Source organism: Alosa alosa, chromosome 6, assembly GCF_017589495.1.
Source record: "Alosa alosa isolate M-15738 ecotype Scorff River chromosome 6, AALO_Geno_1.1, whole genome shotgun sequence".
Classification (NCBI taxonomy): Eukaryota; Metazoa; Chordata; class Actinopteri; order Clupeiformes; family Clupeidae; genus Alosa; species Alosa alosa.
This window is the reverse complement of record NC_063194.1, coordinates 3509676-3523236: the sequence shown is the minus strand read 5'-3', so window position 1 is coordinate 3523236 and position 13561 is coordinate 3509676. Positions and strand designations below refer to the sequence as shown.

General features: G+C 42.8%; 2 protein-coding genes across 2 annotated transcripts; one reads left to right on the top strand and one right to left on the bottom strand.

The window, feature by feature from the left end:
• Nucleotides 1-1218: 1218 nt before the first annotated feature.
• Nucleotides 1219-6164, bottom strand: ppan (peter pan homolog). Its single transcript, XM_048245801.1, has 12 exons — nt 5924-6164; nt 5278-5448; nt 5007-5108; nt 4743-4793; nt 4355-4525; nt 4076-4152; nt 3400-3507; nt 3060-3183; nt 2561-2639; nt 2325-2454; nt 1937-2103; nt 1219-1830 (listed from the first exon to the last, which is right to left on the bottom strand). Exons 1-12 carry the CDS (start codon nt 5936-5938, stop codon nt 1433-1435), a joined length of 1593 nt encoding a protein of 530 aa, XP_048101758.1. The 5' UTR covers nt 5939-6164; the 3' UTR covers nt 1219-1432.
• Nucleotides 6165-7742: 1578 nt separating this feature from the next.
• angptl6 (angiopoietin-like 6) lies at nt 7743-13178 on the top strand. The gene is made up of 6 exons (XM_048244874.1): nt 7743-8240; nt 8561-8701; nt 8796-8973; nt 10713-10906; nt 11941-12211; nt 12577-13178. The coding sequence occupies exons 1-6, from the start codon at nt 7743-7745 to the stop codon at nt 12759-12761; spliced, it is 1467 nt and encodes a 488-aa protein (XP_048100831.1). The 3' UTR covers nt 12762-13178.
• Nucleotides 13179-13561: the final 383 nt, after the last annotated feature.

Here is a 13561-nt window from a genome sequence, read left to right as displayed (position 1 = left end):
ATCGCATACATTTAAAGGTAAAGTGTTTAAAGCATCAGTCTTATAAAAGTTAGGGCTACTATTCTTAGTAGGCTAATCACACGGGACGAAATTTAACAATTTAGACCCCAGCGTACACGTAACCTATTCTCCAACTTTAAAGCTGGTATAATATTCTAGAATTCATCTTTCAAACTGATGGGAATGACTGCAAATCATAACACTAATTTACTTGTGGATATTAAATTATTTGATCCTTCTGTCATCCATTACTGTTGGAAAGTGTGATGGAATACTGTGCAGTGGTTACACCCAAAATTACTTTGTTCACAATGAAAATGATTTAAGTGTGAACCAAAACATGGAAATTAAAGATGGAAATGCCTTTAGCCTACTTTTAAAAAACTGTGTACAAATCATAAATAACATTTAAGCCTAAACTTCTAATCATAAATAACATAAATAACATCTAGCCTACAGTAATAGGCCTTTATCACGGCAGCCCACGGGCAGCTGAAGCAGGGCTGTTCACTTTCCTGTTGGCAGGCAAACCACAGGTGTTCCTAAAAACATTAACGAGGCCTCTGGTTGAAGTAACTGTGGCCGAATCTGACACTTAATTAGAAACACCTGTGCTCACACAGGAACAGGGCTGTTCACTTCCTACGTCGGCTGCCGTGATAAAGGCCTATTATATAGCCTATACTAACCTGCAACTAAAATGTGTAGGATGTTATGAAGACTCTGATCCTGCTCAATTTATGTAGACAACAAAATAACAGCAGTCAATAACCTCTTCGGTTCAAAGAATACTAGTCAAAAACCATTTCAATATGTTGCTTATAATCAGGCAATCTCTGCCATTAAATGTATAACTATGAGGCTTTTAATACCTAAGAACAGGTCAATTGACAATAGATGGAAAACAAAATCAATGGATGTTACTTACAGCTTCCCCCACAGACGTACACAAAGCAACCAAAATTGATTCAAAATGAGAAGCAGTGGAAGCACGTGCTGAGGCCTTTCCGGTCACCATTTGTTGGGCAATCTGCAGCAAGTGAGTGAGCAACTATGCATGAAGACCCAAATGGAGTTGACATTTTGCACTTGGCCCTCCCCTCCCCTTCCTCTTAGAGAGTTATTCAAATCTCAGAGTATTATCAAAATGTTCAGGAAACACTTACCACAGGAAAAAACAGAAACAGCATAATTGATGGAAGACAATTCAAAGCCAAATTTAACCAAAATGTACACATTTTAATGGCAATGAGTTTACAGACGATACATATTTTTTACAAGGCACAGAAAGACAAACACATTGATCTCACCAAGATCCACAGCTTCTCAATGCATAGTGACAATCAGAGCTCTCAGCAGAGCCACAGTGCCACCGAGTGTTCAGTCCTGGGATTGCAGCCATCCAGGGACTATTGGTACAGTATAATAGCAATCAACTCCTCCCTTTCTTTTGTTTGAAGCCTTGCCTCCCCCCTCCTTTTTTGGGGCCTTTAAATTTAGAGCCGCCGCCACCACCACCCTTTGCATTCCTTCCCTGGAAGTCTCTGCGTCCTTCTCCTGTGTTTCTGCCTCCAAACTTTTTGCCGCCACCACCCATTCTCTTGCCCCCAAACTTCCCACCTTCCTCTTGCATCTTTTTGCCCCCGAACCTCTTGCCTCCTTGCCCCATCTTCTTCCCTCCAAATCCTGGCTTGGTGAAAGATTTTGAGCCTGGCTTCTTCCTGTCGTTGCCGCTTAAAGGGGCACCCCTTCCTGCTGACATTTTCCTCTTCTTGAAAGGTCCAGGAGACCTGCTGGGGTCACGTTTCCTCTTAGCAGCTGGGAACATATCTGATAAAAATAAATAAAAAAATAAATCAATATCAAGAGTACACCACCTCAAGACAAGCCCTAAAATGAATCCCTTGATCCGGACCAGCTGACGAGCAGGCCTCACCTTCATCAGGGTCTTCCCCCACAGCCTGTCTGTAGTACTCGGCCTCGTCCTCAGATGATTCTGCCTTGGCAGGCTTGTCGTCCTGCGCCCCTGGATCCTCCACCTCACTGTCGTCTGATCCACCAGCCTGCAGCTTCTTCCTCTTTATGCCTTCCAGGCTCTTCTTTCTGTAAACAAGCAAAAACACACCACAATCACAACCAGACCATATATATATATATATATATTTGTGCTTTTTTACTAAGCTCATTATGTACTTTTGTGTTTGTTTTGGGGAATTGATGCGGCAACAGTACAATCTCACTTAGTTGGCTCAATAAAATGGTCCATCTATGTAAAGTGTATAGACAAGCTGGGACTTCCTGAGGGGTTCTCCTCTCTCACTTACTTGTTCGCCTCCCTCTGCTCTTTTTTTAGGGCGATGTTCTCCTCCTGCTTCATCCTGCGCTCCGCTTTCTCCTTCAGACGCACCTCCCTCCTCCTCAGAATCTCCATCAGCTCCTCCTCAGACTTAGATACTGAAGGAACAAGGCGCAAGAGAACATCAAGAGACCATCACACTTGCCACACCAAAGCACAATGAATTGCAAGACTGTTGTTCGTCGGGATGACTGGGAACCGTACCGATGGAGTGATACATCACGTTGCCCTCCCCTAAGCCCTCCACGATCTTCACCAGCTGCAGTGTCATTCTTGGGCCAATCTGTAGCAGAAAAACATTTATTTTCACATAGTTATCCAGAATCAGAAATCACTTGGCAACTGCACACAAATACTACACACACACACACACACACACACACACACACACACACATCATCAGGATGAATGAAGAAAATGCAGTACATTGATGATTTGTGTGTTAATTTCCACAGCACAGAATCACGAAACACTGGAGGGACTGACACACAGGTGGTGGTGAAAGGATCATATAATCCAAGCACTTAAAGGTTGTCTGCCCAAGTGCCTAGAAAGTGCAGCAACTGCCTTTGTTTTTATCTATTCCCCTATAAAAAATATGTGAAGTACTGTTGGGTTATATGTCGACAGATGCCTAAGCCATAACATCATTCATGGTTTCATTTCATTCAGAACCGAAGAAAAGAAAGGCAGCAATAGTCACCTCTGTTAGGCGCACTGCACTCTGCTGGGAGGTCATGTTTCCGCGGCCGGAGTAGGCCTGGGGCAGCTCTGTGATGTTGTGATCGCCGTCCAGCTCGGCCTCGCTCTCCGACAGGTTCGCCCCCCTACAGACACACAAGCAGCCAGGTCTAGGTGAGGGTCAGCCTAACCCGCGAGATATCACAAGTGACATCACTGCTTGCGATGCATCAGCGCGTTTACTTTGAAAAGCTCACTGTTCATTCACTTAAAGATAGATCATCCTCCTCTGCATCGCATCAGGACCCAAGACCTAACCAGTTAAATGGAAGCATATTCTCAGGCGTACAGGGCTCACTTACTTGAGGAGCAGCTCACTGATGTCCTCAAACTTGCTCATGTTGGGGAAGCGCTCCTGCATGAGCTTCTTCACCCCTTTGCTCATGCCCACTGGCACCACCTTTATGCTGCTGCAGAGACGAGAGCCAAGGGACAATGTCAACACACACACACAGACACACAATCTCACCACCACCAAAAGAAACAGACTAAAACTATATTCAGCCACATTTTATGGAGTCCTTTTGGTCTTTTGTACACATTAAAGAGAATTGCAGAGCAATAGCTTCTATGCTAATTTTATGCCCTCATTAATAATGGATACATGTGCTACAAGTAAAGGGGCTTGTTTTAGGCTACTTTAAAGAAGCTACTTCTTGTGACCAGTTAGTGAATAGCCAATTTCAAAGTTTATGAAAACACACATTCCACTCAGCTTACTAATTGTTCATAACTCAAGAAAAGGGTTTCTTTGTCAGTGGTGTCTAGTGGCAGGAGCCAACAAGACAAAAGGGTATTCTGCATGTCGGGTGCATCAGTGCGTTTACTTTGAAAACAATCACTGTGCATTCAACCTGTAGTTTGTCATCATCTGCACCCGTTAAGTATATCAGACCATCTTACTGGGAACACACTGGACAAGGGCGTACAGCCTGAGAAGAGCTAAGAATGTGTGCAGATGTGTCAAATAATACTTACTAGTGCCGAAACTCTATCTCCTGTGATGCTGGATCATAGTTAAGTAGGACACATCTCTTAATGTTATTAAGATTTACCTGCAAACAGCAAATATGTCATCAAACTAGATCTCACTACACATCCCCATATAAACACAGCAAGGGTATTGTTATGGCCAATCAGAATTAATTTGAGACAATCACAGACAACCTCAGCAGACTATACATTCATCACACCATAAACTTTGTTCTGAGATAAATAAGCAAAGGATAATCCCAACACATAGAGCCCCAAGTCTACCTTATGCACGTTGATGGATGGGAACATGTTCTGGAACATGGTGGCCATTAGTTTGACATGCATGCCCTCTACACCAAAGTTGTTTAGCACCAGCAGTGGGTGGTGGGTGAACTGCTGCTCATGCATTCTGTGTTTCTTCAGGGATGACACCACATCCTTGACGAGGGCATACTGAACACAAACACACACATGCACCTTTAGAACGACCCCCAAATGCTATGTAGGCGCAAACATAGTTGATAGACGTTTATACAAGGACTTGGTACATCAGTGCGTTTACTTTGAAAGATCATCATAGTAACATCAAGATAATAAACATTTCATCCTCTGTACCCATGAAACTCAAGCTTACAATTGGAAATCATAATAAGAATGAGAGAAACCTTACCTTGCTGACATTAAAATGTAGCGTGGGGCCTTTAGGGATGCGAGCCAGTCTCTAGGGACAGATAAGAAAACCTTGTCAAAATCCACCAGTCAATGCAACAGTTGGCCTACTTTTAATGTTGAAATCTTATTTACACTCAAATAAACAAATAAGTACACAAAATTGGTCTTTACTGTCCAAGGCCAAGAACTGTACACAAATTACGGAGCATTGGATTTAAAAACAAGGGACATTAATTAATGCGCAAAAGACAAAATTATTTACCAAGTTCACGCTGGTTTTTGTTTTGGTAAAGATGGCAAAGTGTGTCACTCCCAGTGGCCCCGCCACCGTCGCAAAATCTTTAAGGACATTCTTTTTCCGCACCTACTGGTGGAAAAGACCAAGCACTGCTTAGAAATGCACCAATGATATCTACATGATTATTTCCAATATCGATACCATACATATGAACAAGTAACGTTATAGCATATGTGAATGAAAAGAGGTGTGTACTACTTAGTAAGGTTAACATTATAAAGCCACAGTTTCGGACCTTTAATGACTCTGCCGTGTATGGCTGCATGACCTGCCGCATGTCCGACACAAGCTGACCGACATTCTTGCCAATTTTCCCCCTGTGGAAGACAAAGCTGTGTGGGACTGAGCCAAAGGTCTCCTCCGCCAACTGATTAGCCTTTTGACGTGAGGTCTTCTGGTTTTTGGTCTGCAAATATGAAGTTCATAACAGGCAAAAGATTAGCCCTTCATGCATAACGTTACCGTAATATAGTCAACTGACGTTAACATACTGGTCTCATTACATAATGTCACGCTTATTTACACAAATAATAATGTATCAAGCAAGATACGCTAGAAGAAAGAAAGTCACCGCATTACACAAAACACTTCAACTACAAAAAACAGGCGTCCTAACGCTAATGTTAGCCAACACCAATTAGCTAATGTTAAGGCGCTTTAGCTAAAGTTACCCATAAAATATAATTAATAACAATACTGATTGACGCATGCCGCCAGGACAATACTGTAAGAACGGACAATTAAAATTATTTCTTGATGATTGAATTTCACTTTTCCCCTTACAGACCACTTTGAGTTAACATTGTTAAACTGTAACGTTATAAAGTTACACGAGTAACGTCAGACTGATTGCTAAGCTAGCTAAGTCAATGGTTACTTACCTTATTTTTACCCATGTTGTCACATGAGCCTTGAGACAGATGTAACTAGAATGTCTTCTTCGCTGACTACAAGCTTAAAATAATCAGTTTATTTCTTCTTTCGTTTATGATTTTGTCCGCATTTCGTCCGATTCAGCGGTTGGACAGCTTCTACCACTTGAACTACTACTGCTGTACTGCACATTAGCCACGTGCATGCATATGTGTTACATTGACATTGGACCGTGCTCTCCAAGAAAGCGGAAACAAGGTTCTGCCTGGCGGGAAGTGCGTAAAACGTGTCCACTTCGACGGATTAAACAAATTGCATAGCCGATAGATTTTTTCTTTTAAAAAATAAATATGTCGTTTTTACAGATTGTCATCCTCCAGGGGGTGCCTGAGCAGATAGTGGTCTTTCCACACAGGATAAGTAAGCCTATTGTAAACTGTGTGTTATTATAGATTTTCACCAACATATCAGCTGTATAGCATAATAATGAACTAATCAGAATTCAATAGAACATGGGTAGTGTCCATGACTCGATTATAATTATCATAAAAAATACTACACTGGGCTAACTTTAAATCATTCATTACATGGCATTATCCATCTTAAGGCCACCTGGCTACTAAAATCTGCTGTTGAGTTATTAAAGGGCCATCAGAACCCTCACAGTTTTATTTACATTGAAATACTTAAATTACTGTCAGTCTAATGAATAGATGCGGTGTGAATTACTTTTTAGACTGATCTTAAAGTTCAGTTATTCAACCACAGACAAAGCGCAGGGAGGAGACTGGGGACTGGCCTGGGCTGATGTGGCCTGTGATGGGGGTGCACAGGGACACACCCCAGAGTTTGGGAGGTGGTGTCATCCGAATGGTTTGTAATTATGTGGGTCTTTGTGTACAAGGACTACAAGCAAGGAGGGGTCTTATTACTTTAAAGTCCCTGAGTGTGTGTCTCTGTAAACTAGCGGTGTGCAGTTTCTAAGGGTCACACTCACATGTACGTCTCTCTGAATGTTTCAACTGAACAATTAAGAATTGGGATATAGGAAGGTAATTTCATACCGAAAGCTTCAAATAAGAGGCCAGAGTTAGTCAATGAAGTAGAAACTATTAAGAGAGAACAAAAACTCCAAGAAAGAAAGCTCCACCAAGACCTTCAAAGAGCTGATCTGTTGTAGCATCGAAGACTTTGGTAAGACAAAGATTTTTTTTGCAGAATTTATTAAAATCTTTATTTGAAATGATTTTAGATTGATAGGAATAATTACATATATATTTTGGTGACTTTCCATGAACAGTTTGCAATTTACAGTTTTACAAAATTTTACAATTTCAGTGTGGGCCTACAATAGTTGAGATACTTTTACATTAGTAAAATGAAATAGACAAATGAGTTATTCTTCGTACAAGTGGGCAGTTATAGGATGATAATCACAATGTCTGATTCATAACTGCTTGACTTCTTATATTTTATAAATGCTGTGCAATACATTAAACCAGGCAGCTGTTTCCCAAGTTGTTATGTGTACCTTTGTCTTATTGTTGGAATTATGTTTACCATTGGTTGCCAGTGTTGATTTGCTAATTAACTGTTGGGAGAGAGGACGTACTACTCTGTTTTCATCCCACTAAGTTACTGACATGGGACTATCTATTTTCTAAACACTTATAAACGATATTAAATAGTGTTTTTGTGTGAGATACTACATTTTGTTCTGTGCCTATCACCCACATTTCCATTGTACAGTTCTTAAAGCCATCCAACAAATGTCCTATAGCATAACATATCCTTTCTCCCTTTACATACTGAACAGTGGGCCAGCTCATGGAATGCCTGGTGTGCTTTGCCCTCTTGCTCCTGCTGGCCTTTAATGGACTAATGCCCAGCGCTGAGAGGCACAAGGAGGGACCTCACAGTGACCGTGCCCTGAAAGATGCAGCTCAGAAACGCTCGTCTCGCTCCTCGGACCTGAAGGCGGGCCGCTGCTCCTACACCTTTATCGTGCCCCAGCAGAAGCTGAAGGGTGCCCTGTGCGTCAGCCAGGAGTCCATCGGTCGCGCCGCCGCCGCCAACCACTCAGAGGTGGTGTCGCTGCGGCAGGAGCTGAGCCGTCAGCAGGAGCAGCTGGAGAGGGTGCGTGCGCAGCTGGAGCAGGAGGGCGCCATGGCAACCGAGGTGCGGGCACTCCGGCGGGAAAGCGGTGCCATGAACGCCCGCATCGCCCAGCTCTACGCCGAGCTGCTGCATGAAGTCACCCTCAAGAAGGGCCAGGACCTGGAGCAGCGGAGACTGGAGAACCTGCTCCTCAACGCCACGTCTCAGGTACCCGGGGTCTGTCAAGGAGGGTGTGTCCCTTACCGAAGAGGTCTCTCACCTCTTCAGTTGACTTGCTTCTATAGATAGATAGATAGATAGATAGATACGGTAGATAGATACTTTATTGATCCCGAGGGAAATTTTAGGCATCCAGTTGCTTATACAACCATACACAAAAACACAAATATACACATCTCACATACATACAAATCACTATATCACTTCTATAGAGGATGTTCTAAGACTGGACTTAGGCTACTGATGTATAAAACTTATGTAATGTTCCTTTGCTATCTGATTAAGTTCATCTGTTCAAATGTCCCAAGGTGCTGCAGGTGACCAGCAGCTACAGAGAGCTGGAGAAGAAGTATGAGGCCCTAACCTCTATTATAAGCAACCAGAGCCATCTGCTAAAAGATCTGGAAAAACAGTGTCAACTCGGCAACAAACCCTCACAGACAGAAAAAGTGAGATTAAAAAGGAGTAATCGATTCATATTACAGATGAAATCAGAAATGTTTCTGTTCTATAGAGATTAACTTGTGTCTTCGTTTTACACAGGAGAAGGCACCATCCTCTAGTTTCCCGTCCAGTCCGAAATCCAATGATGTCCAGAGAGACCAGAGTGCCCCGCCACCAAACTCCAAGTCTGTGCGGGGCGTCCAGGAAGTGGTCACAGCCTCACCTGCCCCCTCCACTGACTCCCCATTCATCAGCTTCCCCGTCACCAAGAGCCCAGGTAAGAGCCTGTAGTGTAGACCCAAGTAGCCTGACTGGGTAGTGTGGGAGCTAGGGTACTAATGAGATGAACAAGCCTTTAGGATTGCAGAACTGTGTCAGAGTCGCTCCCATGATGAACGGCACAGGCCTGGAGTGTCAGTGACCCCGTGTGTGTGTGTGTGTCTGTGTGTCTGTCTGTGTGTGTGTTTGTGTGTGGAGGGTTATCTCTCTGGGAATGCCTGAGCCATGTGTAAACAGTGCCAGATGTTCTCATTAGGGCTCCAAAAACACTGAGACTAATGTGAGATCCACATTAACCCTAACACACACACACACACACACACACACAGAGATAAAGACAAACACACACTACTCACACATACAAGCACAAACAGAATAAGAGATAATCACACTTTGTGTATATCTCAAAGTGTGTATATCTATCATTATCTCTCTCTCTGTGTGTGTGTGTGTGTGTGTGTGTGTGTGTGTGTGTGTGTGTGTGTGTGTGTGTGTGTACACACTCACTCACTCGTTCAGACAAAACGGTAATGACAACCTGCCTGAAAGCAGCTTGTTTCAATCCTGAATTGTGAAGAAGTGCTCAGAAATGACAGGGCTCCTCGTGCATGGGGCTAATGCAAAGTGTTTCATCACAATTACAGTGAGGAGCAGCACTCAGATCACAAATGATAACGTTGTGTTACATTAGTGTGTGTGTGTGTGTGTGTGTGTGTGTGTGTGTGTACATGGGGGCCTAAGAATGTGTCATGTTGATGTAACATGTACTCTGTGACATTTGACTTTGGTCTTGATGGCTATGTTGAGGGATGCATGTATGTTCCTCAGATGTAAACAGATCTCCTAAGCTAAGTGATAAGTGTGTTTGTAGTGTGTGACCTTAATGCATTCTGGGATTCCAGTCCTTATCAATTGTTTCACTCCCCCACAGTTTCTACAGGGGTTTCTTCAGCGCACGCACGCATGCACACACACACACACACACACACACACACACACACGCGCGTGCACAATGCAGACTTACTGTTGTACTGTTCCCATACGCCTAACTATTTATTTGTGTGTGATTTATTGTCATTTGGACTCATTGTCAGTCATTGTTAACTAGATGTACTGCAAAGCGGAACAAAATATGACCGCCACATGACCGCCACTTAGTCCAGCACATTCTCTCCGCAAAAATAAATAATCTCCTACTCCAGACCCTACTCTTGCAACTTTTGTGTATATAAATAATAATAATATGATAATAATAATAATATGAGTGTGTGCATAGTGTGTGTTTGTTTTTGTGTATTGAGTTCCACGAATGCACATAAAAGACGAGATTTTTAGGTGTGGACTGTGCTTCTGAGTGTGTTCGCTTGTGAGTCTGTATGTGGGGGTAATGGTGTGTGTGTGTGTGTGTGTGTGCGCGCACGCGCGTGTGTGCACGCATGTGTCTGCTTGCCTGCATGTGTGTATGTTTTTATTTGTGTGCACGTGTAGGTGTGTTTATGTGCGTGTGTGTGTGTGCATGTGAGTGTGTTTATGTGCGTGTGTGTATGTGTGCGTGGCAACATGCCCACCAGGTTTCATGAGGCCTGGTCTTTCAGTGTCTCGGGAATCTCTAACACAAATTTACAGAAGAAAATAAATAAATAAATAAATAAATAAATAAAAAGTCAAAGCTCCTTGTTTAGAAAAGTATGAAAGATTTTCACCTGGCTGAGTACATTCTGCACTCCTCATGTTCAGGCCCGTGGCGGGACTGCCAGCATGTGCTGGAGTCCGGTGAGACCACCAGCGGCATCTACCTGCTGCGGCCGCAGGGCACCAACCTCCTGGTGCAGGCCTGGTGCGAGCAGAGCCGCGCCCAGGGGGGCTGGACCGTCATCCAGAGGAGGCAGGACGGCTCCGTCAACTTCTTCCGCACCTGGGAGTTTTACAAGGTGGGCTCGTTTCCCTGGCATCACGGTTCATTTGACACATCAAAGAAAATATGGCTGGAGAAGTCTACCTAGTTCTTAGCGGAGGCTTTTGTGCAAAGTGACTTACAATGATACATATTACATTAACAGTTCAAAGTGAAGAGTGAGTATAAGTAGCCAATAAAGAGTGAATCAGTAGTGCCCATTTGCTGCTATAAGTAGCCAATAAAGAGTGAATCAGTAGTGCCCATTTGCTGCTATAAGTAGCCAATAAAGAGTGAATCAGTAGTGTCCATTTGCTGCTATCAGAAGCCATGAAGAGTGAATCAGTAGTGCCTATTTGCTGCTATAAGAAGCCAATAAAGAGTGAATCAGTAGTGTCCATTTGCTGCTATCAGAAGCCATGAAGAGATAATCAGTAGTGCCCATTTGCTGCTATCAGAAGCCATGAAGAGTGAATCAGTAGTGCCCATTTGCTGCTATCAGAAGCCATGAAGAGTGAATCAGTAGTGCCTATTTGCTGCTATAAGAAGCCATTAAGAGTATACCTGTACTGCCATTTCAACAATGAATGCTTTCACACATAATCATTATTTAGAGTCTACCTATAAGAGTCATATTGTGATGATCAGTAAATATACACAAATACAATGTTTCCCATACATTGACTTATTTGTGGCGGCCCACCACAATATCATTGACCACCACACAATAAATTGTGCTTAAATCTGGTTAGCATCATAACCACGCTGTGCTTATTTGTTAAAAACTGTTGCATTCAAGTAAATTCTGCAAACCAACCACCACAAATGGAATTCAATTCTGTGGGAAACACTGTGAATAGAAATGGAATTTACTGAAATAACGGGTGTGAAAGTGTTACTTGTTGAAACGGCAGTATTGCACAATTGCAAAGGTACAACGTTAACAACATTTCATCTCGCAATACAACTCACTTTTTTGTGTAGTTGATTGCCTTGCTGAAAAGTGCTTCTCACATTCACGTTGAAATCTGAATGTGAATGAATCCTCTCTGTTCTTTCCCTGGTGCTCAGCAAGGCTTTGGGAATCTGGACGGGGAGTACTGGCTGGGCCTGGAGCACCTCTACTGGCTTGCTGAACAGGCCACCTACAAGCTGAGGGTGGCCATGGAGGACTGGAAGGGGCGCCATGTGTTCGCCGAGTACGACAGCTTCCGCCTGGAGCCGGAGAGTGACTGGTACCGCCTGCGTCTGGGCAACTACAATGGCAATGCTGGGGACTCGCTCTCGTGGCACAGTAACAAAGCTTTTACCACTCATGACCGTGACAAAGATTCATATTTAGGTAATACATTTTCTTAGCATGCTCATATACTCGTTATTCACTATCTGCATTTGTAGTTTTACTATGTGTGTTGTGGGTAGCATGTATTATTTATTCAGGTTAATGACACTACACAGCTGCTATGGCAAGGGTCTAACAACACCAATGTCATGGTTTTGATCTTCAAGGAGCACACATACAGATGACAATGTTTCTATATCGTTCTGTAAAATGGCTTGGGATTCAAATTAATTTTAATTTGTTAAAATGAATACATTTATGTAGTGGATGTTGTAGTAGTCTACCTTGCTTGTGAGCCACTTTGAGTAACACTAGATCAAATTGTAGTAGCTGAAGCAATCTTGTTTCTTCAATTGTTCTCCCAGGAAACTGTGCCCACTACCACAAAGGAGGCTGGTGGTACAACATGTGTGCCCACTCCAACCTGAACGGTGTGTGGTACAGGGGCGGGCACTACCGGAGCCGCTACCAGGACGGAGTCTACTGGCAAGAGTTCCACGGAGGTGCATACTCTCTCAAGAAGGTCACCATGATGATCAAACCCACTTAAATCAGTCAGGTCAACACCAAAGACACGCTGTGGTCACAGCTCTCACATGATGGACATATTGAGCACCAGGCGTCTCAGGTTTTTGGCGAGATTTTTAGGTGTGGACTGTCACTCAACAATGTGTGGACGAAACAGACACACTTTTTGTCCACACATCTGAGGGAAAAAAAGGTCCCAGCTTCAAGTGGACATTTTCCACTTAATGATGTGTGATTCTGAATATATATGAAAAATCACAATGAGAAAAGATAGGTTTTATAGTGATGTGTGTTCATCGATTGTTGATGAGTTCCTGAGCCAACCCCCACGCAGAGCAATATGTTGTTTTATAAAGCGATGCAGTATGTGATCTTGAGCCAACCCCCACGCAGAGCAGTATGTTGTTTTATAAAGCGATGCAGTATGTGATGAGTTCTTGAGCCAACCCACAGAGTAGCAGAGGAGGACAAAGTACACAATTCCCTTACTTAAGTGAAAGTATAGATACACCTTGTCAAATACTCCAATACAAGTGAAAGTTGGTAAGTCAGATTTTTACTTAAGTTGAAGTACAGAAGTATTTGCTTTTAAAAATACTTAAGTATTCAGAAGTACAAGTATTTGTCCTTTTTCATGTATTAATGTAATGTTTATTTGGTCAATAATAGGGTATATCCTTTGGTCAGTCATAGGACTTGAACAGACCTTCAGTTCCTTACATCCAACAAAAACATTTTGTCTATTTTCATAACTTTGCAACTGTTTAAATGGATGCAACAATATAACTGAAATAATTAATCATTCTCTGTTCACAAATCTCT